The sequence below is a fragment of the Pleurodeles waltl genome, chromosome 6, assembly GCF_031143425.1.
Source record: "Pleurodeles waltl isolate 20211129_DDA chromosome 6, aPleWal1.hap1.20221129, whole genome shotgun sequence".
NCBI lineage: Eukaryota > Metazoa > Chordata > Amphibia > Caudata > Salamandridae > Pleurodeles > Pleurodeles waltl.
Genome location: NC_090445.1, coordinates 842,976,480 through 843,003,255, shown reverse-complemented (window position 1 = coordinate 843,003,255; position 26,776 = coordinate 842,976,480). Strand labels below are relative to the sequence as shown.

Here is a 26,776-nt window from a genome sequence, read left to right as displayed (position 1 = left end):
GCTAAGTTCAGCTTCTGTCTCTAAAGTGCTTTGGGGTGATCTGTCAAGGGGGGGCCGAGAAAAAGGGGGGTACCAAAAAGCATTTTCCCCATTATTGTTTTCATAGGACCTTTAGACACAACTACAGGCTGAACCATTGAACGGAATTGCACCAAATTTGGCGCAAAGGTAGATTCTGCTGCGCAGAGCACGCTTTTTGCGATTTGGTGCAAATCTGTTTAGTAGTTTCGGAGTAATATAAGGCCAAAAAATGTAGATATATATATATATATATATATATATATATATATATATATATATAGGGACACGGACCCTCCGCGGATCCACGTGCCGCAGGAAGAATCTAATTGGCTGGCCCTAACCTGACAGGAAAGTTGTGGTCGTCATTTTATTTGTCGCATCAGCTCTGGGGTTGGAAAAGAAGAGAGAAAAACACATAAGGAGTCAGGATATAGGTATCCCACTGTACCCAAACTCATGCTGCAGCTTGGCTTTGGTTGCATGTAGAAGGGTTGGTGACCCGGCCTGGCCATCCAGGCCCTATGGCCAAACCCCGCCACTTATAAGTGCTGCTTATATTCACATCCGTGCATGCAAAAAAAGAGGTTACAGGGACGTTATAGTTAGGTTCTGAATTTACTCACATGAAACCGTAGAAATTCAGCAGTTCTAGTTAGAGTTATTTCAAGTAACTACAACTTGCTCCCTAAGGTAACTATTACCTGTGCCTTCGCCATGCACAGCTAATTACTCCACATTTTATATCACGGATGACACCTTCTTTGGCAGCTTTGATATCATCACTGCCACATTTGCAATTAAATTATTGATCAGAAAACTAATCCCTAAAGGGCTCCCCCGTGACCCCACATAGCTCATAAAGGGCTAAAAAGGAATAATAAAAAAAAAATTGAATAGCTCAGTGTGAAGGTATTAGACCTTCACACTGAACCTTCGGGGTTTGAGTCCAGCCAGACTCGTACCCTCATATCTTTTCTTTTAGTAAAAATGTTTAAAGGCACATACTGAAATGTGATCTTACTCTTAAATAAAAAATAAATCTTCTTTTCAAATTGTGCCACAATCTCAAACTTGCGCTCTCTCTCTCCCTTTCTCTCTCTTTCAATCTTGTCTCCGACTCACAGACTTGCTCATACACATACGCACCCGCTCACAGACCCACTCATACCATCGTGCACCCACTCACAGGCCCAGTCATACCCTCACGGATCCATTTACAGACCCACTCAGATAGTTACGCAGCCACTCACGGAGCCACTGACCACCTCATGCACCCACTCACTGACCTATGCACACACTGATGCACCCACTAAAACACTGATGTATGCACTCTCATACCCAGACAGACACTTTCACAGATACTCTCACCCCCAGATACACCCTCTCACACCTATTCTCAGACCCAGAGAGGCTGCGGCTAACTCCCGCCACACACTCCCAAAAGACCATGCACATCATGAGTTTGGGTGGTTAGGGGGTTAGCTGCAGGCTATGTTTTGCTGGCAACCTTTGCTGTGCATGGGTGAAGGCCATGCACGGTGCAAGGTTGGGTGCTTATAGGGGCTTGGCCTCAGGGCCAGGCGGCATAATTTGGATTAACGTATAGTAATGAAAATTACTATACGTTAAGAAAAAAAAAAAAAAAAAAAAAAAAAAGAAGGTTACAGAGACGTTTTAGTTAGGTTCACATTTTAAATGTACGAAACCATAGAAATTCACCAGTTATAGTGAGAGTTACCTCAAGAAACTAATCTCATGCCCTAAGATAAATATAACTCAGGCCCTACCCATGCACTGCTAATTAACCCACAAATTACGACATTCATGACATCTTTGTTCACATCATTGATAATATCAATGTGATATTTGAAGTAAAATGTTTCATGAAAAAAATGTGAATGGCGGGGGCGCGAGTTATAGTTAATTGAGGTAACTAACTAGAACTGGTGAATTTCTATGGTGTTGTACATTTAAAAGGCAGCTCATTCCCTTTCGTGGTTAAAAAATAGTTGAAGCTGGTCCAACCTCCAGGGAACACCGGCAAATTAGGTGTGCTACTTTCTGGACCGTTTTGGAAAAGAATATATATATATATATATATATATATATATATATATATATATATATATATATATATAAAAAAAATCTCTCACTTAAACACTTATTACTTACCTGCAAAACCTTTACCAAACATGCAGTTAGTTGTAAAGGCATTTGCATGGTAAATGTTTATTTCTGGTAAAGGCATGCGTGGTAAATTAATATTTGTGGTAAAGGCATATGCGTGGCAATGGTCATGCGCGGTAATGACCGCATTGCAATGCCCCTTCCCCCCCCCCTCACCCCCGAGTGGGAAAGTAAACCGATAGGAGGTTGTAATGGTGGTCCTTAAGTAGGCCCTCTACCACCAGGTAGCACCCTTGGGGGTCAACATACGAGTGGGAAATAACCATAGGAACCCTTCTGTGTAGTAGGACAGCCACCCCCTGGGAGAACAGATTAAACCCGGCATGAAAAACCCCATCATATCCATATTCAGGGAGAAAGGGGCAGTGGGAACCTAGTAGGCGAGTCTCCTGAATAATGAGGATCTCTGGTTGATAACATTTTGCAAAGTGCAGAACAGCACTGCGCTTGACGAGGTCTTGGAGGCCGTTCCCTTTCCAGGACATCAGCTTATAAGAGTGCATGGTGCATTACTGTAAGCACTGGAAAGGACCCAAAGGTGGCCCCACAATGGAGCATGAACACACAGTTGCAAAGGAAGGAGACGAGCAGGTCCAGTAAGGTTACGAAGTGAGATACAATTGTGAAGGAAATGGTGACATCTGAAACAAATCAACAAAAGCTCCCTAAACAAACCAAACCCCATACCCCGCCCCAAACTCCCTCTACCCCATATTTCCACCTCTGAAGCATCCGTTACTGTAACCTGACAACAGCGGCGAAGAATACAACATAGAAAGAAATTAAAGGTAAATAGGGGAGCATATAGTGAGTGCAGAGCCCCACAAATCCCCAGAAGAAAAAACATTGTGCTGGAGAAGACAATGAAAGCTGTATACAATCATTAGTAGGCAGACCCAATTGATGTAAGGCAGCCGCTTGATCATACAGTACCAGAACCACCTTTGCATGATCATACAGGGGCAGTCTAAGCATCCTTGGTTTTGGGAGCATGCGTCTGAGGCACCATTTTGTCGGTCCCTGCAGATTTGGAGGTAGAGGGCTCCGATTCAGGGACTGACTGGTCTTGTCTACCTGTCGGCGCGAGCATAGGTCTTATAGAAGCGTGTCTGCCGCTGCTTCTGAGGACAGCCGCTCAGAGTCCACAGGCGGGGCTCAGTCCATCTGGAGGAGCACATGGGTCCCTCCTCTCCTCAAGCCATTCTGAGGCCTGCTCATGGGTGTCAAGGAGGACTTTGAGTTGAAGTACTTCCAGCCGTGCCAGGAAGAGGAGCATGTATTAAAGATTTAGAGGCTGGAGTTTCTGCTTGACCTCTGTAAAGGAGCGACAGAGTTATTACACAGTCCTTGTATAGTCGGGGTATAGCCTAATACACAAGTTCTTGAAATTGGATTCGGATCACCAATGAGCCTCCTTGAGGGTTGCATCTCTATCCCAAAATGTAAGAATCTGGGTAATTAGAGGCAACTTTAGGAGGAGGATGTTGGGCCAAAGATCTAGGAGCTCACTCCACGACAAACCAGGGAAAAAGAGCTGAGACAGGGACCCACGATTGGAGCGAATCCTCAAGGAACTTCACAGCATTGGGTGCCTCAGAGCCCTTCGGAAAACCCACCAGTCACAAATTATTTCACAGAAGCAGTTATTTGCCTCCTCCTAGCAACCAGGTCACCTCCAGGAATAAAGCACGCCAGAATGAGTCTGAAGCTAGGGTGTCCAAGCCAAGTATTGGTGAGGCGTAGGTCATAGCGGAGGCCTCCCTGAGGATGGAAGCAATGGAGTCAGCAGTGTCACCATCCCATGATCTACTCGAGGTCAGCAGGAGGGTCCCCACCAAGGTGTTGGAGGGAGATGCAGGGGGGAGGGAGTCAGTAGGCCAGCAAGGCGATCAATGACCTGAAAAAGCAGGTCTCCGAGATGTGACAGGGTCCCAAGAAGAATCACCAGAGGAGTGACAGGGAGGCCCCCTCCAATCCAACAGCAGCCAGCAAGGTGAAGGGAGTACAGGCATGCTTCATTTACCACCTGCAGCAATGAACCATGATCCCCAGGTTGGGCTCTCCATCAGTAAGACCATTTCCATGGAGCAGGGTCAATGCCAGCTCAGCCATGCCAGGCAACCCGGGGGGGGAGGGGGGGAATTCTAGAAAGAGATTGGGGAGGGGGCCTCCAATGCATAGCCACATGCCTCAAGTCAGCATGGGGCCATCAAGGCTCCAACAGAAGATGGCCCTCAATTCATTGGTGTGTAGCCAACCCTGGGCCTCAGACAGCAAATCTCCTCTTCACCACCTTAGGCCCTCTGGATCTTCCGGGTATCTTCCAGGAGTGGAGGGGGAGTGGTGTCGGATGTAAGCCTCGCTCATGGCACTGGGGATGAGGCACAACCCTACCCAGGGCCAGCCCCAGCCTAAGAGGTCCTGGGGCCTCAACCCCAAGCGTGCCAACCACGGTCAAAATGGGGAGACAGGCCGCACGTGGTCATGCTCATATGGGGGAGGGGGGCGGGAGAGGGGGACGGATCCCTTCTTTGTTACTGGGGCCCAAGGAACAGCAGGAGCCCAAGGATTGATGCAACCTGGCCAAAGCAGGGTCAGAGTGGCCCACTCTTTCAGCTCCACCGTGGGTGGAGGTAAAGGTTGAAGGCTTGGATGTGCACAGCCGTAGCAGAGGCCGAGCTGCACAGCTCACGCCACTGCCAGAGTCCCGTTCGTGCTCGCCCCAGCCTCCACAGCACCAACGGGTCCGCCTAGCATACAACTGATGGTCAGAAGCCCTTGGTGAAGCACCCTCTGGCAGGAAAAGGAGGGATGACGAGGAGGGGTTCAGGAACAGCATTAAACAGCGACCACCATCTTGGCCCTTTCAATTTTCAGTGTTTTTTTTATTTTTATTATTATTTTTTTTAAAACACATTGAGGAGTTGTGACCAATGCGAATCATAACTTCTTATTAATTATGCTTTCTTAGGTAGAAAGAGAAAAGTGTTCTACTGGTGGTTGTCTTTCTTGAAGTATGAAGTGGATGTGTGGTGGTGAACAATAAAGTCTCTTTATCATGTTGCATCCTAACCCCTCATCTATACAGCCTTCAATTGTGTGCAGAGAGGACGGACGGTCTTGGTGTAGGTCAGGACTTGAGAAAATTCAACCTTAAAACTCACCACTGCTGCACATACTTTCAGTTCAGGAATTGCTGCACGTACCCTTTGGTCATATACATGATTGTTTGCCGCTGGCAAACAGCCTCCCATGCAGCCAACCAACAGAAATGCAGTTTGCAAGTTAAGCCGATTCTGGTTTATCAACGTTCATGCAAATACTGTAAGCGATGTCAAACTACTTAGCAAATAAAAGCTTTTAAGACCTCCTCATGTCAGATCTGCATGAAACATTTGGTGTCCGGAATGCGCTTAACTTGACACCTACAAAAAAAATCATATGTATTAACAAACCACCCCCCTAATCACGGTTTGTTTGGAATCTCTGCATGCAACTTAGGATATCAGGTATGAGTTACCCATGGCAAGGGGTCTACCGAATGTCCTACTGATCTATAAAATGGCACTAAAATAATAAGCAAATGAAATATTTATCTGCCCCAATTACCTTTGTTCCCCCTTATCGGATCACGTTTAAACAGAACGGGTCCTAACTTGTTAACAGCATGCAAAAGGTCATGCAGATTCAAATAACAGTACTTGAATATAAGCTAAAAAAAAAAAAATTGCTGAAAAAAAGCTAAGCGTCTGCTAAAACAGATTCATACAGATCAATGAAACTGCGCCAAAGTTATGAGCAAAATAAATGCTTTTTAGATCCTTCATTTAATTTTTACCGTCCTCTCTCCCCCTCCCCCCTCCTTTGTCGTTTGTATGATGTGTCATTCTGGCATTGGGCTTAACTTTCGTGCTGTTTAATAAATTAAAAGGATGAAAGAGGGGCAATGAACATAAGATGAACGAGTGAGAGGAGCAATGCACAACCCTTCAAGAAGATGCCCACATACAGTGCATTCACGTCAATAAGAAAAATGTGTGGTTATGACTAACAAGTTCTGTGACCAGCGAGTTTTAGCAAGTAAGGTCTGCCACCCAGCTATAGAATTGGTAGAGAAATGTGCTACAATAGCTGCACATTCTAAGCAGGTATGCATGCATGTACATGTGTGGTATTATGGCAAACCCAGCCAATAGGCTGTGGAGAGGTGTACTCCATCAAACACAAGCATAAGTCAATGACTGACAGGAAATGTAGCTGCCTCCTGGACTGTTAACCCCTTCGCTGCCAGGCCTTTTTTCGGCTATTTGGGGCAGTTCGTGATTAGGCCCTCATAACTTTTTGTCCACATAAGCTAGCCAAGCCAAATTTGCGTCCTTTTTCCCCAACATCCTAGGGATTCTAGAGGTACCCAGACTTTGTGGGTTCCCCTGAAGGAGGCCAAGAAAATAGCCAAAATACAGTGACAAGTTTGCTTTTTTCAAAAAAATGGGAAAAAGTGGCTGCAGAAGAAGGCTTGTGGTTTTTTCCCTGAAAAATGGCATCAACAAAGGGTTTGCAGTGCTAAAATCACCAGCTTTCAGGAACAGGCAGACTTGAATGAGAAAACCCAATTTTTCAACACAAATTTGGAATCTTACTGGGACATACCCCATTTTTACGAATTTTTGTGCTTTCAGCCTACTTCCAGTCAGTGACAGAAATGGGCGTGAAACCAATGCTGGATCCCAGAAACCTAAACATTTCTGAAAAGTAGACAAAATTCTGAATTCAGCAAGGGGTCATTTGTGTAGATCCTACAAGGGTTTCCTACAGATAATAACTGAAAAATAAAATATTGAAATTGAGGTGAAAAAAATGGCAATTTTTCTCTACGTTTTACTCTAACTTTTTCCTGCAATGTCAGATTTTTTAAAGCAATATACCGTTACGTCTGCTGGACGCTTCTGGTTGCGGGGACATATAGAGCTTGTGGGTTCATCAAGAACCCTAGGTACCCAGAGCCAATAAATGAGCTGCACCCTGCAGTGCGTTTTCACTCTATACCGGGTATACAGCAATTCATTTGCTGAAATATAAAGAGTGAAAAATAGCTATCAAGAAAACCTTTGTATTTCCAAAATGGGCACAAGATAAGGTGTTGAGGAGCAGTGGTTATTTACACGTCTCTGAATTCCGGGGTGATAATACTAGCATGTGAATTACAGGGCATTTCTCAAATAGATGTCTTTTTTACACACTCTCTTATATTTGGAAGGAAAAAATGTAGTGAAAGACAAGGGGCAATAACACTTGTTTTGCTATTCTTTGTTCCCCCCAAGTCTCCCGATAAAAATGGTACCTCACTTGTGTGGGTAGGCCTAGCACCCACGAAAGGAAATGGCCCAAAACACAACGTGGACACATCACATTCTTTCACAGAAAACAGAGGTGTCTTTTGCAAAGTGCCTACCTGTGGATTTTGGCCTCTAGCTCAGCCAGCCCCACAGGGGGCAGAAATGGCGTAAAATAAATTTGCCCCAATCACCCCCCAACCCCCCTCCCCCGGGAGGGGGGGGGGCCTTGCCTACGGGGTCGCTCCCCCTGCGGGACATTGGCACCAAAAAAAAAATCCCCAGTGCCTAGTGGTTTCTGCCCCCTTGGGGGCAGATTGACTGAAAATCGGCCAATCCGCCCCCAAGGGGGGCAGAAATGGTCTAAATACAATTTGCCCCCCAGGGGAGCGACCCTTGCCTAATGGATCGCTCCCCATCTCTAAAAAAAAAAAAGAAAAAAATTGCCCTGGCGTCTAGAGGTTTCTGTCCCCCCTAATAACAATAGGCCGATTTACCCCCAGGGGGGCATAAATGCCCTAAAATAAATTAGCCCCCCCCCCCCGGGAGCGACCCTTGCCTACGGGGTCGCTCCCCTGCGTGACATTAGCACCAAAAAAAAAATCCCCGGTGCCTAGTGGTTTCTGCCCCCCTTGGGGGCAGAAATGGCCTAAATACAATTTTCCCCTCCAGGGGAGCGACCCTCGTCCAAGGCACCTGAAAGGTTAATGCATTCTATCAGGATGGGGGACATGATCATGTTGCATCAGGCCTTGGAAGAAATGTGATATGGTGTGTAGGCTACCCTTAAAGGGTGACAGCGTGAAGTCTGGGAGGCAAGGGAGCGGTTTTTTTTCCATCATCCAGATGCAAGAGTATGAAGGCTTGAATAAGGATTTCAAAGCCTGTCCTGGAAAAAAGGTTTCTCCAATTTCAGACGAGAGCTGCTACACGGCCATTTTTTTGCCAATGTGTTCCTTGAAGGGAAGCTTGGTGTCCCAGAGTGATCCCAAGTGACTTGGCAGTCAATTAATTTTGGGGTTCTAAGTGGTCAAGGTTCTGGTCATAGAGCTAGGCTTGTACTGTCTGTCTGCGGTTGTGCTTCAAAGTAGCTTCAGGTGCTGGACGTCCAGGAATCAATGATGTGCAGGCAGTTTTTGAGGCACTGGATGTCTAAAGCAGAGAAGACTTATGTACAGTCGTGCATCATTGGCATATTCGTGAATCTTCGAGGGGTTATCCGTAAGTAAAGCACAAAACACTTCCATGTAGAGATTGAAGATGACAGGGTACAAGTGGAACTCAGAGGGACTTCACAGGTGACTAGCCTTCCTTTAACACAGACAGTGGTCTATTCACATTGGTGTCTCCAGGGTACACAGGATTCCAATCGAGGAGTAATATCTGTGACCAAGGGACAGGTACCATAAACCCTTTATTTGGGCTTCAGTGACTTCTCCTTTGGCAGGTTTGTCTCCTGTAGGTCTCCAACCCCACTAAAAGCCTAGACATACAATCTCAAACCTTAGGAGACCATTGAAAAGGAACATTTAAAGCTGCCTCCCCCCCACTCACATGTGTCTGTGTGAAGGAAATAGATTTTTTTATGAAGAAGTAAGAATGGAGACAAAAAAACAAAAAACAAAAAAAAACTAATGCCTTTCTCAAAAACTAAATCAGATAGAGGGAGAAATTCTTTAGCTGGTTGTTCAGAAGTCAGAAATAGTGTTTACATACTTTTTGTATTGTCCCTTAGGTGGTATTCTTCACAAACAAAAAATATACTTTAAACTATTGTGTCAGATTTTAAGGATACCAACTCATTTTAACATAACTGACTGTAATAGTAGCAATCCCTATGAACCAACGACTCCCCACTAGGATTTGTGAGATTGCCAGATTTGCTACAGTCACATTTGGTACATGAAGGCCTGCATTTGCTTAGTAAAAAATCAGAGCAGTAGTTTTTTCAGTTTACGAAAGTGGGCAATTTTCATTATCTTCAGGGTAGAATGAGATCTAGCTCTGCCAATCAAGTGTTACAATGTATTTAATATAAGATATGTGGTTTATAGGTGTGCACGAGATGATAAAAAGAGGTGCATTTGTTTGAATGAATGATTTTTTTTTTATTGGCTAAAAGATCACACACTGTGATAAAATATACTGTTGTCCTTACCTTCCAAATCGATTTACGAGAACTCCAACCAGCAGAGATCCCAGCATCCCACCAATGGCAAAGATGGAGACAGTTACGGAGTACATCAACGTCAGTGACTCCTGACTCAAAGGCTCTCTGAAACGCTGGTACCAGGTGACATTGTAGAAAGCCTTTATGTGCTGAAACGAGTCATACCACAATGCCATCAACTGAGATTAAATGGACAAGATAAGTTTTCATTCACTGGAAGACTGTCTGTTAGAAACCAGGGGCCAGATGTATCAAAGGGTTCTACCCATTCTGTGTCTATGGGAAAATGTGTTTGTACATACGGCCCCAGGTCTCTAGTTGGCAGAGGTATGCACCCTGTCCAAGTAGGGACCACAGTTCTAGTCAGGGCAAGTCAATGACACATCATAAATTAGCCTGTGCTCACGCTCTAGTAGCTTGGTGCAGAGCAGGCAGGCCTAAGTTAGAAGGCAAATCGTAAGGTACTTGTGCTACACACACACACACAGTCATACGAGGTACCCCCAAAAAGATTTCACAAGGGTATGTAGAAAAATAATGCTTGTATCTCTAGATATTTTTCCAGGTTCAATACAATACAGGAATATTTAACTTTGAATACTAAAAGTAGTATGATAAATGTGCAGGAAAAGAGTAATGGGTCATAAAATGGTGCTGGGGACAACTAGGCACGTGTGTCCAATGTCCATAGTTGTGCTCTTACCAGGAGGGGGATGTGGCTATGCAGGGTCAGAGCTACCCAGGTAGTGGGTCAATTTCTCGGGCCGCACATGGGGATGCCTAGTTTATTTTTCATGCAGGGACGGCTGTGCATCGATTTCCGGTGCTCGGTCGTAGATGCTCTTTGGGTTGCGGGATTGTCAGCAGCCCCGGGGGGCTGCGTGGATTTCCTGGGCTGGCAGGATCAAGTAACAGGAGCTGCGTCAATCCGATGGGCATTGCATAAAATTTTCTACCGCACGGCAGGCGCTGCATCGATTCCTCTCTGGAAGGCAGGATGCGTTGTTCCGGCTCGGCATCAATTCAGTGGGCCACGCATCGAATTTCCAGTCGCTACGCTGGCGCTGCGTCGATCTTCTCGTTGCGAAGTCAGGCTGCATCGTTCCGGTTCGGCATGCGGTGAAAGTTTCACCGCAGTGCAGGCTGTGTGTCGTTTCTGGCTAGCTGTGCATCGAATTTCGCCCACACAAGGAGTTCTTCTTGAAGAGATGAAGTCTTTTTGGTCCTGAGACTTCAGGGAACAGGAGGCAAGCTCTATCCAAGCCCTTGGAGAGCACTTCTTCACCACAGCCAGAGAGCAGCAAGGCAGCAGGGCAACAGCAAGGCAGCAGCCCTTCACAGAAAGCAGACAGGTGAGTCCTTTGGGCAGCCAGGCAGTTGTTCTTGGCAGGATGCAGGTTCTGGTTCAAGTTTCTTCTCCAGGAAGTGTGAGTTGGTAGGGGTAGGGGCCCTGTTTATGTACCCAAATGTGCCTTCGAAGTGGCTTAGAAGTGCCGCAGGTGCCCTTTCAGTTCAATCCTGTCTGCCAGGGTCCCAGTAGGGCGAGGGCAGGCCCTCCACCCTCCCAGCCCAGGAAGACCAATTAAAAATGCAGATTTATGCAAGTGAGGCTGAGTAGCCTGTGTTTGGGGTGTGTCTGAGTTAATGCACAGGGAGCTGTCAACTAAACCCAGCCAGATGTGGATTGTAAGGCAAGATTGTAAGGTAAGATATAAGTGCAGAGAAATGCTCACTTTCTAAAAGTGGCATTTCTAGAACAGTAATATTAAATCCAACTTCACCAGTCAGCAGGATTTTATATCACCATTCTGGCCATACTAAATATGACCTTCCTACTCCTTTCAGATCAGCAGCCACACTCAAACAATGTATGAGGGCAGCTCCAATGTCAGCCTATGAAGGGAGCAGGCCTCACAGCAATGTCAAAATGAATTTAGGAGTTTTACCAGGACATGTAAACTACATAGGTACATGTCCTGCCTTTTGCCTACACAGCACCCTGCTCTATGGGTTACCTAGGGCATACCTTAGGGGTGTCATATGTAGAAAAAAGGAGCATTTTAGGCTTGGCAAGTATTTTTAAATGCCAAGTCGAATTGGCAGGGAAACTGCACACACAGGCCTTGCAATGGTAGGCCTAAGACAAGGTTAAGGGGCTACTGAAGTGGGTGGCACAATCAGTGCTGCAGGCCCTCTAGTAGCATTTAATCTACAGGCCCTGGGTACATATGGTGCTTTTTACTAGGGACTTATAAGTAAATTAAGTAGTCCAATTGGGTATGATCCATTGTTACCATGTTTAAAGGGAGAGAGCATATGCACTTTAGCACTGGTTAGCAGTGGTAAAGTGTGCAGAGTCTGAAAACCAGCACAAACCGTTTCTAAAAAGTGGAGGGAGGCAGGCAAAAAGTTAGGGGTGACCACCCTAAGGCTGTCAGGTCTAACAAGCTGGATACTCCTAACCTAGCCCTCCAACTCAGAGTTGGTGCCCTTGGGCTGGACAGGGGTTAGGGGCACGTCCTTCCTCTCCCCACCCCTACATCTGGCCTTCTGCACCTTCCTCTGCAGAGTGGTGCTGCCAGACACCAGAACTGGTTGGGTGCTGGTATCAGCCGCCAACCCCAAGTTCCCCTGACACTAGAGGGGTGGGGTCCCCGAGTGGGTGGCCTCATGGTAGAAACTAGATTCCCTCACTGTGGCCCCCTTGGGGTACTTCCCAGGTTCTGGGTTTGGGTATAGGGCACCCTCTGATGTCTCCCACCCACACCTCTCCCCCTCCTTGGAGCAGGGACATTGGATCCTGCACCCACCCCACTAAGAGTGGACCTGTCTGGGCTACTCAGGTTCTCCCAAAGCGAAGGCAGAGGAGGTTCAGAGTCACTCCCTTTAGGGTCTCTAAGTGCCTTTCCAGATCTCTCGGTACTTATTCAGGTCTGTCTCCTTAGCACGCTTACTAGATTGTCAGCTTGCTATCTACCAGGTGTTGGTCCAGCTCTGGAAAACTACTTTCAGGCATGTGCTCCTTCAAAAACATTTTGTACAGACACTCAAAATCCTTCCCATTGCTGCCCTTCACTCAGCCCTTCAGTGCCTTACCAGCATAGTCTGGAAAACCTATCTGTGTTGGTATGTGGATTCTGCGACTGACCATGAAAGTTTGTCTATACCTTTCAGGTGTCGGACCAAACTTTTTGACTAAGATGGCTTTCATAGCAGGATAGTTGTTCATGTCCCCCAAAACTAAAGTAAGGAGGGTGTCTCTCCCCAGAGGGGGCATGTACCACCAAAGACTACCTCCCCAGACCTCCTTAGGGAACCTGTGCATTCTCTTAAGGTCACTTCATAGGCTGCTAGCCACTTATCCACATCATCCCCCAAACAGAATCTTTTGGGATGTGGATTATAGACTCACTTGAAGACACTGTTAGTATGCCTCCACCATTCCCACTGCCAGACCCTACTTTCAGGAATCTTCTGTCCAGTTCCTTCTTAAGAATTTCTTTCCCCTCCTCTGGGGTGTCCTTCCATGGAACCTGGGCTTCTGCCTAGGCCCTCAAATCCTTCTGTAGTGCCACCTTCCTTGTGAAACCCCTTTTTGACACTGACATCCTTGCAAAAACCCTTTAGCTGCTGCACAGTGTAAGATTCTAACCTGGTCAGCTCAAAGTCAACTACTGCAGGTGCAGGCACGACTTTTTCAGAGTGAGACATAATTTAGCAGAAACCTTTAAAAAGGCCAATTAGGGAGAGTTGAAAAAAAAAAAAAAAGAATAAAATGCCAATTGGTACAGTTTAGGCAAAAATAGGAGACTAGATCTAAAAGTGAAGTTGTAGTGTACACTAAATCATTATGCAGTACTGCACAAGTACAAATCCTATCCTCACCTCTGATCACCAATGTTAGAAACCGGGTCTATAATTGACAGAAGTATGCAGCCTGTCCAAGTAGGGACAACAGTTCTAGTCAGGGCAACACAATGACATAAATTAGCCTGTGATCTCCCACTGGTGCCTTGGTGCAGAGCAGACAGGCATAATGTAGGAGGCAATGTGTAAAGCTTGTTTCTCTAGATATTCTCTGGTTCAAATGATAAATGTGCAGGAAAAGGGTAATGGGACAAAAGATGGTGCCAGGGGTAGGGGGCGGCCTCAGTAACAGTACCCGGGCCACAGCCACCCAGCTTTGAAGTTGATGAGTGCAAACAGCGGGCTTCTTCAGGGGCCCTTCAAGTCAAGCTAGAGACAAGAGCAGTGAAGCAGGGCAGAGCCACTCAGGTGGCTCAGGTGAGGTTGCCTACAACAAAGCATCCCAAGAGACGCAATAAATTGGTATGCTTTTGTTTTTAATTTGTAAGATTGGACAGAACTTAAGTTTCCACGCACTCCTAATCCACAAAATAGAATTGGGAATAGAAGTGTCTTCATATACACAGGTTAAACAAGGTGCGTGCAAGAATAGATTTTTGTGGGCTATACCCAAGTTTGGGACACAGCCAGAGGAGGAATACCCTACATCAAATAGTTCACATTTTTAAGGCACAGTTTGGCATGGTTTAAGATTTGCAGCTATAAAGGAGTTACGCAGGAAATCCATACAATTTAAATAGACAAACACAATTCCCAAGACAACAATATTCTAAGAGTAGCCTCCACAACCAATTACTCACTTCGTGCAAATTAGAAATGAAAACCAAGTTTGGGTCTCCTACAACCAAAACACGTCCCTGGCTTACTTACAGACTGCCCTTCTCTTCAGATGAAGTCTTGATGCTACATGGCATGAGGGGGAAGGCTGACAAAGGTATTAAAGAAGTTTCCTTATTAGTGTTGTGAGTCGTAGATGTGACAATACAGCATTAACATGTTTATCACATCCGTATTTATAGAATATATTTTAACAGTGCAGTGTTGCACTAACAATTTGATGCTCACTTACTATTTTTGTGCCAGTTTATTGTAGCAGCAGAGAACTAGATTTACCATCACTGGCATATTCAAGTGTTATTGTCCTATACCAAACGCTCATTAAAATGAAGTGCGAGATACTTTATATGTTTCACGCTCTCAACATAACTGATGAACATGACATCAGTTGGCTGAAGAAAAATATGCATGCTTTTGCACGTTTATAGAATTCCATTGGCATCATTCCACCTACTGAAAATTGATCATTCATGTTGACGACCCAAGGTTTATACCGTCTATCAATATCATCATAATCTGTATCATAAGCAGTGACATTATCTTTAAGGGCAATTTATTGACTGCTGAGTATTAGATTATATTAAGTTAGGTTACAGTCTAAAAAACAAAACTGAGTGATATAATTCAATGACAGTGACTTTGCCATAATAAATTGAGATTTTAGCCAACAACAGCAGTTAGATTATTTTGAGTAACATTTCTGCAAAAGGGATTGAATTTGACAGCGGATATGTTTCCAAGGTCTATGACAAAAATAATTAATCTGCAGCAAGACAAGAGTTGAGAGCCCTCCTATGGTGGAAGTGTGCACCACTTAAGGGTAACTTGCACAATATACACAAATAAAAGAAAACCTGTACATATACTGTTCCTAGATGTAAGTCTCAACAAGTGATATAGTGGGTTCTCTTGAATATGGAGTAGGACACCAGCCGGTTTTCTTATCCACTTGGCCATTTTAATAGAGCAGGAGACTATCCCCGGGTTAGGCAGAAGATGTTCATGTGTGGTGTCTCTCTATGAAGAACCAGACTGTGCAGATTTCCCTGTAAAAACACGGCCTGAATTGGAGTTATGTACATCCTCGCACATGCTCTGTAACAGTGATTTGTTATTAGTGCCAGCACTGAAAGGAAGTGGAATCTAGGGACAACTCTTGGACACTCCGTGAGTTGAAGTAGGTTGGTTTATTTCACAAACTAAGTGTAGTGCTTAGGAAAAAACTGCAGCGGCTCTGCAACATCCGTTTGCAGCTTCTCCAATGGACCGACACTCAATTTGAAACTCCGCACATTCCAAACGCCCCAAGTGATATGAACAATTGAGTGTAATACTTATGTTCCACATCTTCAATAAGAATAATTAAAAAGGACAATGCTACATGGCCCTGCATTGGCATGAACAGAATGTTCTCATGCTTTTTGATTTCCACCAATCCACAAGAATGATTGGGATTAAAGCTGGCAGTAAATTTCTCATGTTACAGCTCAGGCTTCCATGAAGAGGTTGTAGAGTCAAAACAGTGATGGCTCCAGGCACTCTGCTTTGAAGTAGGTCCGTCAAGTTGGATTTCCTTCGCTCTGCTACTAAGTTTTCTGGAGCCAGTTCAAGCCCTCTCCAAAGTTCACTCAATCTACTTTCCCTCTTCTCAGTTGGTTAATACGACTGCCACACAGATCTCTGACCAGCCCGTATGTCTCAATCTTATTCCTGCGTGGGACCCACTCAGTTTTCCATCCTTTTGTTGTTGATAAATACGCACTATTGGATTTAGTATCATTAACATTTATTGGGAACTGCACGATTTGAGAACAATAAAAACAACAAATTATCGCTTCACAAGGGAGTGGAAATTTGGGGCCGTATGTACGAACACATTTTCCCATAGACACAGAATGGGTAAAACCCTTTGTTACATCTGGCCCTTAGTACCAATTGACTCCACAGATATATTTCTGGTCTATCATGAAGAACTAGAATCTAGACCATTCTCAGCTTGTAAAGATACACTCCTTCCCCTTAAGCTATAAAAAACAGAAGCTCTGCCTATTTTCCTTAGCTAGCGCAATTATGCAGCATGTGTTCATTAACCTAGTAGAACTTAGAAGGTATTCCAACATATACTGCCCAAGGCCACTACGAAAACCTGTAAACGGAGCACACACACACATGCCTAACCTGGAGGCATGATTCAACTGTGCAGCTCCAAGGAAATACCCAGTGCTTCATAAGTAAAGGAAAAGAGTAATTGCCTGTTCCCAATGATTTTCTGATGAAGTGTCAAATGCCACTACGAAGGCTGCAAAATAGTTTAAACTTCATGCCTTTCTTCCATTGCCCCACACGCCCTTTTGTTTCCTCACTGTCACAGGTTCTTTTTCATCCTCGATTTTTCACTTTTTTCCATCTTTCCCTGCCACGTTCTCTTTTCTTCCTTCGCCTGGGACTTCTAATGCTGAAATTTATGACCCCGGCCCTAAAAATGAGCATAGGTGTTCTTCACATGCACCCGCACTGGCAAATTAAAAACAGGTCATAATGAAAGACACTGCGTTAAAGAAGCACAGCAACATATTTGAACTATATACTTGTATTAAAAAAGTGAATTTGAATAGATTTACCTCTGCTGGAGAATTCACCACGGCCAGGTTGTATCCATAAAGCATAGAGGAACCAAAAGAGGATAGAAGACCAACAGACAGCAGAGGAAATGTAAGCTGCTGCAAAAAATGTAACAGACAGAAAACACACAGAAAAAAGATACATTAAAAGAGTAGCCAGTAAGAGAAAAAGCATTAATTTTTCGACCAGAATTGGCTTGGTCACATGGGTGTTGTTGACCGCAGATAAGTTGTTTACAAATGCCAAAACACACATATATAGGGTTCTTACATTTTAACAACTGAAGTATTTCAGGTAAACATACTTACCCATATTTTAACATCTGTGTTCTTTCACTAACGTTTTCCCAACCAGCCCAATTTATTAATTATCAGTGCTATGAATTGACAGGTACAGAGTACCCGTATATCATTAAATTTAAAAGGAAAATCTAGCACTTTTCAACAGTGATGCAGTGCTTTTTAATGTGAGAGAAATGTAATGTCTGAGCGGCTAAGAGGCACTATGAAACAGTGAGTACCTGCACCTCTATAATTTAATTTTAAGCACTATTTGCCATCTACTTCCTGCTTTCAAACTCCTCTACGGCTTCCTTTCATCTGATCTTACGGACCAAACAAGTAGTTCCTAGAATAAAATCTCAGACTGCATCACCCCTGCTGCCATCCAACACACCCACACCACATGCCACACAGAGACTTAAACCTTCCTTCAACTCCAACACAAAATGCAAAATGCACGAAGGAAGCAGTCTTCTACACACTCGAAATAAAACTCATCATCAGTAACCTAACCCACTTCAAAGGCAACACACTTGATGTACCTCATTCTGCCGTGTCCCCATAAATTCACTGCCAGACAACAATAGCCCTGTACTGGGCTGACTACTTTATGATTGCATACACTGGACCTAAGCATCGAGGACAACAACTGAAAACAGGAACAATAACTTACTCTGGCAAAGACATCCCACCTAGAAAAGATCATGGAAGAAGTAAACCTGCCAAAACACTTTCAGCCCACCACAGACGTCTCTCCTTTACATCTATAACACTGCTATGAGAATGAATGTATATCAAATAACATGCTTGTAAGGAAATGCCTCCTTGGCATGGTTACCACCTGAATTTTTGCCTTTGCTGATCCCAAGTTATGATTTGAAAGTGTGCTGAGGCCTGCTAACCAGGCCCCAGCACCAGTGTTCTTTCCCTAACCTGTACCTTTGTTTCCACAATTGGCACACCCTGGCATCCAGGTAAGTCTCTTGTAACTGGTACCTCTGGTACCAAGGGCCCAGATGCCAGGGAAGGTCTCGAAGGGCTGCAGCATGTCTTATGCCACCCTGGGGACCCCTCACTCAGCACAGACACACTGCTTGCCAGCTTGTGTGTGCTGATGGGGAGAAAATGACTAAGTTGACATGGCACTCCCCTCACAGTGCCATGCCAACCTCACACTGCCTATGGCATAGATAAGTCACCCCTCTAGCAGGCCTTACAGCCCTAAGGCAGGGTGCACTATACCATAGGTGAGGGCATAGGTGCATGAGCACTATGCCCCTACAGTGTCTAAACAAAACTTTAGACATTGTAAGTGCAGGGTAGCCATAAGAGTATATGGTCTGGGAGTCTAACATACACAAACTCCACAGCACCATAATGGCTACACTGAAAACTGGAAAGTTTGGAATAAAACTTCCCAGCACAATAAATACACACTGATGCCAGTGTACATTTTATTGTGAAATACACCCTATAGGGCATCTTAGAGATGCCCCCTGAAAACATACCCGACTTCCAGTGTGGGCTGACTAGTTTTGCCAGCCTGCCACACACCAGACATGTTGCTGGCCACATGGGGAGAGTGCCTTTGTCAATCTGTGGCTAGTAACAAAGACTGTACTGAGTGGAGGTGCTTCTCACCTCCCCCTGCAGAAACTGTAACACCTGGTGGTGAGCCTCAAAGGCTCACCCCCTTTGTTACAGCGCCCCATGGCATTCCAGCTAGTGGAGATGCCCGCTCCCCCGGCCACGGCCCCACTTTTGGCGGCAAGGCCGGAGGAGATAATGAGAAAAAAAGAAGGAATCATCACTGGCCAGTCAGGACAACCCCTAAGGTGTCCTGAGCTGAGGTGACTCTGACTTTTAGAAATCCTCCATCTTGCAGATGGAGGATTCCCCCAATAGGATTAGGGATGTGCCCCCTCTGCTCAGGGAGGAGGCACAAAGAGGGTGTAGCCACCCTCAGGGTTAGTAGCCATTGGCTACTAACCCCCAGTCCTAAGCACACCCCTAAATTGAGTATTTAGGGGCCCCCAGAACCAAGCAAGATAGATTTATGCAACCTGAAGACGCAGAAGGACTACTGACCTGAAAGCCCTGCAGAGAAGATGGAGACACCAACTGCTTTGGCCCCAGCCCTACCGGCCTGTCTCCCCACTTCAAGAAAAACTGCAACAGCGACGCGTCCCCCAGGGTCCAGCGACCTCTGAAGCCTCAGAGGACTACCCTGCATCTAAAAGGACCAAGAACTCCCGAGGACAGCGGCTCTGCTCCAAAGAAGAAACAACTTTGCAACAAAGAAACAACTTTTAAAGGACTGCAGGTTTCCCGCCGGAAGCGTGAGACTTTCCACTCTGCACCCGACGGCCCCGGCTCGACCTGCTGAGAAACAACACTACAGGAGGACTCCCCGGCGACTGCGACCCTGTGAGTAGCCAGAGTTGACCCCCCTGAGCTCCCCCAGCGATGCCTGCAGAGGGAATCCAGAGGCTCCCCCGGACCGCGACTGCCTGCTTCTAAGAACCAGACGCCTGGTAAAGACACTGCACCCGCAGCCCCCAGGAGCTCTAGGATCCGACGTCCAGTGCAGAAGCGACCCCCAGGTGGCCCTCTCCCTTGCCCAGGTGGTAGCTACCCGAGGACCCCCATCCCCCCCCCTGCCTGCCTTCTTCGTTGAAGAGACCCCTGGGTCTCCCATTGAACTCCATTACAAACCAGACTCCTGTTTGCACTCTGCACCCGGCCGCCCCGTGCCGCTGAGGGTGTACTTTTTGTGCTGACTTGTGTCCCCCCCCGGTGCCCTACAAAACCCCCCTGGTCTGCCCTCCGAAGTCGCGGGTACCTACCTGCTGGCAGACTGGAACCGGGGCACCCCCTTCTCCATTGAAGCCTATGCGTTTTGGGCACCACTTTTACCTCTCCACCTGACCGGCCCTGAGCTGCTGGTGTGGTAACTTTGGGGTTGCCCTGAACCCCCAACGGTGGGCTACCTTGGACCCAACTTTGAACCCTGTAGGTGGTTTACTTACCTGCAAAACTAACAAATACTTACCTCCCCCAGGAACTGTTGAAATTTGCACTGTCTAGTTTTAAAATAGCTTATTGCCATTTTTGCCAAAACTGTACATGCTATTTTGCTGATTCAAAGTTCCCATGATACCTGAGTGAAGTACCTTTCATTTAAAGTATTGATTGTAAATCTTGAACCTGTGGTTCTTAAAATAAACTAAGAAAATATATTTTTCTATATAAAAACCTATTGGCCTGGAATTGTCTTGGAGTGTGTGTTCCTCATTTATTGCTTGCGTGTGTACAACAAATGCTTAACACTACCCTCTGATAAGCCTACTGCTCGACCACACTACCACAAAATAGAGCATTAGAATTATCTCTTTTTGCCACTATCTTACCTCCAAGGGGAACCCTTGGACTCTGAGCATGCTATTTCTTACTTTGAAATAGTACATACAGAGCCAACTTCCTACAATGCTCCACAGAAAACACGATCAACCAAGTCAAAGCTCTCAGCATTCTGGTACAACAAAGACCTTACAATACGGAAACAGACAGTCAAAATGCCTGCCTGACTCTACCTTAGTCCAAACATTGCTCTCTAATCATCTATCCCTCATCATCACAGATAAAGTTTCAACACAGCACAACCGTGAGACAATCATGCATAAGCAAGTGAAGTCCTTCTTCAATACTGTCAAACACTAAACCAATCTCCTCCCTGGACCTGCAGCTTCTGCTTTACTTGACAAACGAAATTCAATCAATCTCATCTTCACTGAGATGATCAGCATAATCAGATCCATCACTGCTACCACGTCCACGGCCCAGTTACTTCCAACCATCACTCAATCTCACTACCAAATTGGTCTCATTCAGTCCAGACAGCATGTTGATTTTTTCAGTATCCTCCACACACTCTCAAGATAACCTTCTACGAAAACATCCTTTCTTTTTCAATCACCAAATTGATCTAAGCAGAGGCCCTTACACCCATTCTCTACATTAACAATGCCTTCCTAAGCCAAGAACATTCTTGGGTGCCCTTAAGATAGGTCAGATCCTTCCCTGCTAAAGGTATCATGCCTCGATCCAGCCAACCTCATCAACTTAAATCCTATTACCCTAGTGTATGTTATGTTTTTAAAAAAGTGCATCTTTCATCAGTGAGGATGTGGTTTGGAGTGCTTGAATGTAGGGGGAGGTATAAGTGTAATTCCATACAGGTTATGCATCAGTTATAGGCTAAACATGATGCTTGGATGTTCTCAAGCTGCATTAAAAGTCAAATCACTAGAAGATTTCGCCCCTTTGGATTCTTATCTTCAGATGTGTTTTTACTACTTTGCAACACTGATGACAAGCAGAAAATTAAAACTGTGTTTGGATTACAAGCTTCACTGGATTACTTGGGACTGATATCCCATTATTAGTGAGTCTTCCCACATTCCATATATAGATTATATATCTTGTGATATACTGTTGAAATTTCAGAAATTTTCTAATTTGGCTTTACCGTTATTTTAACTGCACATGTCTTCTCTTCAAGTCCTGCTCATGAGCCTTTTATGTTCTTCTCTGTACTCGGCACACACTCTGCTTTGTATGAACTCAGTGGCGGGTGTCAACATTAACTGGAGTGCATTATGTTTAGTGTCATCACATTATAACGTCAAATGCCATCTTGATTTGGGGCGATTGTACATCTTCCTAGTGTCAGAGCAAACCAGAGCACATGCGTGTATATCATGTTGTGTGCCATTACATCGATCATCATCTTGGTTTGGGAGCATATCTCCTTTTCTTTCCACTTCTTACTGCTAAGCTGATTTGATTTGTGTACTACGAATGTCACTTACTGTTTAGGCAGATTTTGACTATGGCTATAACATTTTATCTAAATGAATCCACATTTGATACAGTGCATATACAGTGATACACACCTCTGTAATACACTGACTACTGTTCCAACTTTCGTTATTTCATTTACCATTTCTTCTGGGAGGATCTGCAGCTGATCATTCACCATATGGCACCATTTTGGTGATGCACACACCTCAGTAACATCCTAATTTACTATGGTGACAACATTTATTACTTTATTCATAAATTGTAGACATATTGCATATTTTTTGGTTCAAGAACTTATTTTTCTTGTTGTTCACCTTTTTATTGTATCCTTCATTCTCTATTAATTATCAAAATGTCCAGTATCATACCACCATCAGCATTTATGCCTACACCTGGGAGCCTCCCCTGGAATGGGATACATGGGAAGCGGTCTTCAGCAAAGGCAGAGGTATTGGAAGAGGACGACTGCGATCCTGAAAAAAATGTCTTTGCGTAAACACTGCCTGGGTGGTGTTTGGTTAAAAGAGAATAAAAATGTACCCGTTTTAATTCACTCTGGCAATTTAGAGATATTCATTTGCTTGGAGGCATATTGATATACAAGATATGGCAAGAAAACTAATGTAGTTATGGAAATATTAACATTTTATTCCAGAAGACAAGGTCGAGAAGAATCGACTGGTGAATTGGTCACCACCCTAAGGTCTCTAGCCTCTACTTGGGATTTCAAGCACATCAATTATTAACAGGTATTGCGGGATCAGTATCTAACGAAGGCTGATAAAGTACAGGAAACGCTTAGGACACGCACTGATATAACTCAATGCAGCTATTAAAATTGATAAGAATAGTGAACATTTAGAAAAGCTTGTACAGGAAATTTGAAGAAGTTCTAGCAATGAAAATAATGTGAACAAAACTTCAGCAGGAAAAGAAAATTACCTTTTTTGAGTGGTCTCTGTGATAGTGTTACAGACGGGGAAGTGCATACCATTATTGGCAATTTTAAAGGTTGTCTTGTTATTGACAATGTATGCTCAAAGTGCAATGAAAAGGGACACTTTACTACTGTGTGCAAATCATTTCTCCAACAGATTAATGAAATAAAAAATGATTGTTTTTATAAAGCTGTGCACATTAAGCAGGATCCAAACCATATTAAGCATAGGGAATAAACATTCTAAGAAAGGTTTTCCAAAACGTGTATTGAAAAATGGATAGTAGTTTTGTCACTGTACTAGTCTATTCATGTGTATGGTATGGTATCATTAGTAAAGGTCTTGAGGGAAATATTATGAATGGGCAGAGATATTTTGCCTCTAGATATATGTCCTCGGAGATACACAGGACACAAAATAGATGTAATTGGGTATTTCGGAGGTGACTTGGATTTTTCAGGATGGCACACTTGAGGTCAAGTATATGTAGCCAAAAAAGGGCAAACATTACTCTGGAGGCCACACCAAGAAGAGAAGGGTGTTAGATGAGACCAGAAAGCCAATCTCTCGGTTTTGTTTTAATTGTTGAGAAAGACTATTCAACCAGCATCAACAATGAGAATAGCTTTTTATTTTATTTTTTAACAGAGGAGTTTGAACGAAATTTAAAAATCGAAATATGAGAATGGGTTTATTGAGAAATTCAGGGAATTTGAAGGGTTTGAACACTGCATAATACTCAAGGATTCATATTAGGCAGTTAGGAATGTTCCTTTGTCGTACAGAGGGACACTTGAGGAGATGCTAGACGATTTATGCAAATAGGGCATTATCGAAACTGTAGAATCATCTCCTGGAGTTTCTCCGGTACTAATCTTAACCAAAGCATCAGGCGAGCCAAAACTATGTATTGATTTACGTAGTGTAAATTATGCTGTTTGGGTTGATGATCACCCAATTCCCAAACTGCATGAAATGGGTTCTACACCTCAGCAGGGGCGACAGTAGTTTTTTACATTGGACTTGGCAAGTGGCTACTATCAAATTAAATTGGAGGAAGATCTAAAATATTGACAACCTTCATTACCCAGATGGTCTTTTATATTCTTCGCAGGATGGTATATGGGTTGTGTAGTGCAGAATCCGTTTTCCAGAGATTACTGGAAGACTCATCAGGTGCCATGGCTATCCAAAATGACATTCTAGTTTATGGGTGTAACAGAGAAGAACATGACAAAAATCTTGACAGTGTGGTCAAAGCATTAACAAAGGTCTGAAACTGAAAATGGCAAATTTTGCAAGACTGAAGTTGAATAGCTGGGCCATTTGATATATGTATTGGGCATCAAACCCAAATGCAATCAAATACAGGCTGTCCTAGAAGCTCCTGTATCTACTTCAAAAGAGTAATTTGTGGCTTTTCTTGACTTCCAAGTTTATATATAACTATGCTTTAACAGCAGAGCCTTTTGGATGCTTATTGAAAAAAAAAATGCTAAGATTTTATGAAATGAACATATGACCACACATAGGACTGCACCTAATTCAGTGACCTGCGTGAGTCCTTTTGAGTTAAGAGGACATAAACCAAGAGTTAAGCTTTTGCCACGGTGGTTAAAGAATAAGAAAAATCTGTGAATTTTAAATTTATTTTTCACGTTATGGTGAACTGTAAAGAACTACAAAGGGAGAATGAAAGATATTACAGACAGCAAGAGAGGTATTAGTAGTAAATAGCAAGTAAAGGTTGGTGATCTGGTACCTGTTATGAGAGGCAAGATCGTTGGCCAAGGATTAGCAAGTTGGTCTGATTCAGTAAAAGTAATTTAAGTTTTCAGACATGTAGTACATGGGGATGGTGGAACAGTGTGGAATGTAGGCCATGTTTCCTTATGAAGAAGGATAGATGCTAAGAAGGGGTGGACAGGAGTAATGTTTTTCTGGATGTGCCTGAGAAAGTTGATGATGGTCTGTGTCAATTGGGACTTGAGTGACATACGCAGAGTGACCTGATCAATATTCCTCCATCAATTGCGGAGGTTGTGACATCGGATGATTTGAACAAGCGTGGTCACTCCAATAAATGGGATGTGCTTTAGAGCGTAATCATGTTAGTAGAAAACATACAAATCCTGTCAGCCTCAGGACTATGTTATGGTTTACATTAGGTTTTTTGTAGTTAATCTATCGTCATTTTTTTTTTTTAAAGGAAAAAGATGTGTTGTTTGTTTCATTGTATGTACATTTTTTTTTTTTTATCAGTGAGGATGTGGCCTGGAGTATTGGATGGAGTTTTAAGTGTTAATTCATAGCAGGTTCTGCATCAGTTATAAACTGGACTTGGTGGATGGACTGTCACAAGTTGCATTAAACTTCAATTCACTAGAACATTTAGCTTCAATGGATTCTTAACTTCAGCTGTGATTTTACTACGTTGCAACATATCCACCCCTTAAATTTACAGGAAAAAGCATAGAGAGCAGTTGACACCCAGGTAAAGAAGCACATCAGCAATAATAAGCTTCTAAAAGCCTATGAATCAGGCTTCAGGTCGTGCCGTAGCACCACGGCAGCCATACTCCAAGTAGTCAATGATGTCCTCTTCTTCAGCAACAGGCATTACCCATGCTTCTGGTCCTGCCTGGCCACTCTGCAGTCTGCAACACAGTCAACCATCTATCTCTGATCGACACTCTGAAAACACATATAGTATTTTCAGGCACTATCAAACTATTCAGAGTCTACATTACCGACCAGCGCCAACTCATACAAATAGTTTCCACAAGGCCACAGATATATCCAGTTTCCGGCAGAGTACCAGCGACTTCATTCCCTTTCCCAAAAACTTAAGCCTCTATATGCAACTTCTCAGATCATTTCTTGCAAAGGGCAACATCAAGATTCAATAATACAGACCTGATTTCTAACTCTACCTAAAAATATTCGACACCTGTGACATACAGAGACTCACGTTCTGACTCAAACTCATCTAGTCTTGGATGTCAACTAATTTCTTGAAAGTTAACCCTATGAAGTCGGAATTGCTCCAGTTCACCAAAAGCACCAAAACCCAGATTCAGACCTGGCTCTAAAATATAAACCTACCAAGTTTCCACATGTAGTGGATGCATCATGCAAAATCTTTGCATTCACCCTAGACATACAACTCTCATTCAAGCAACATATTACCAGGAAGACTAAGACATCTTGCTTTCAACTCTACCTCTTGAAGAAAGTTAAGCTGTTCCTACCAGGAAGATGACGTCAGAACAACCGTAAAGCCTTAGATCTCACCCATCTGGACAAAGGCAGTGCCATGCTCAGTGGTCTCATCGTTACCACCCTAGCACCACTGTAAGGTGTCCTACACGTAATGGCATAGCTTATAAAGGGCTAAAAAAAAAAAATAAAAAAAAAAAAATAATCGACCACATCACTCCACTTTAATAAATGACATACACTTGTTCACCCTTCCAACAAAACTCATCTTCAAGGCCAGATGCATCAATTATAATGCTAGGAGTTTGGATAGTGTCTGATATGGACAACACATTACAAGAAAGAAGAAAAAAAACAATACAGAAAGCAAGCCTTCTTAGTTCATCTTTTCAGTATCAAGGACAGCATCTGTAGCAACATCAAATCAGGACACACTCC

The 26,776-nt window shown here is 44.0% G+C and overlaps 1 protein-coding gene across 2 annotated transcripts in view; it reads right to left on the bottom strand.

Moving 5' to 3' along the window:
- Window positions 1-26,776, bottom strand: part of LOC138300325 (solute carrier family 2, facilitated glucose transporter member 9-like) — a 322,183-nt gene that overhangs the window by 177,926 nt on the left and 117,481 nt on the right. Inside the window, exons 2-3 of one of the 2 annotated variants that reach the window (XM_069239555.1) lie at window positions 17,037-17,132; window positions 9,700-9,860 (exon numbers count right to left, since the gene is read on the bottom strand). In XM_069239555.1, the coding sequence (XP_069095656.1) occupies window positions 9,700-9,860; window positions 17,037-17,132 (257 nt within the window). Of the gene's footprint in view, window positions 1-9,699; window positions 9,861-17,036; window positions 17,136-26,776 lie in introns of both variants that reach the window. The other variant, XM_069239554.1, reaches the window with a different exon arrangement.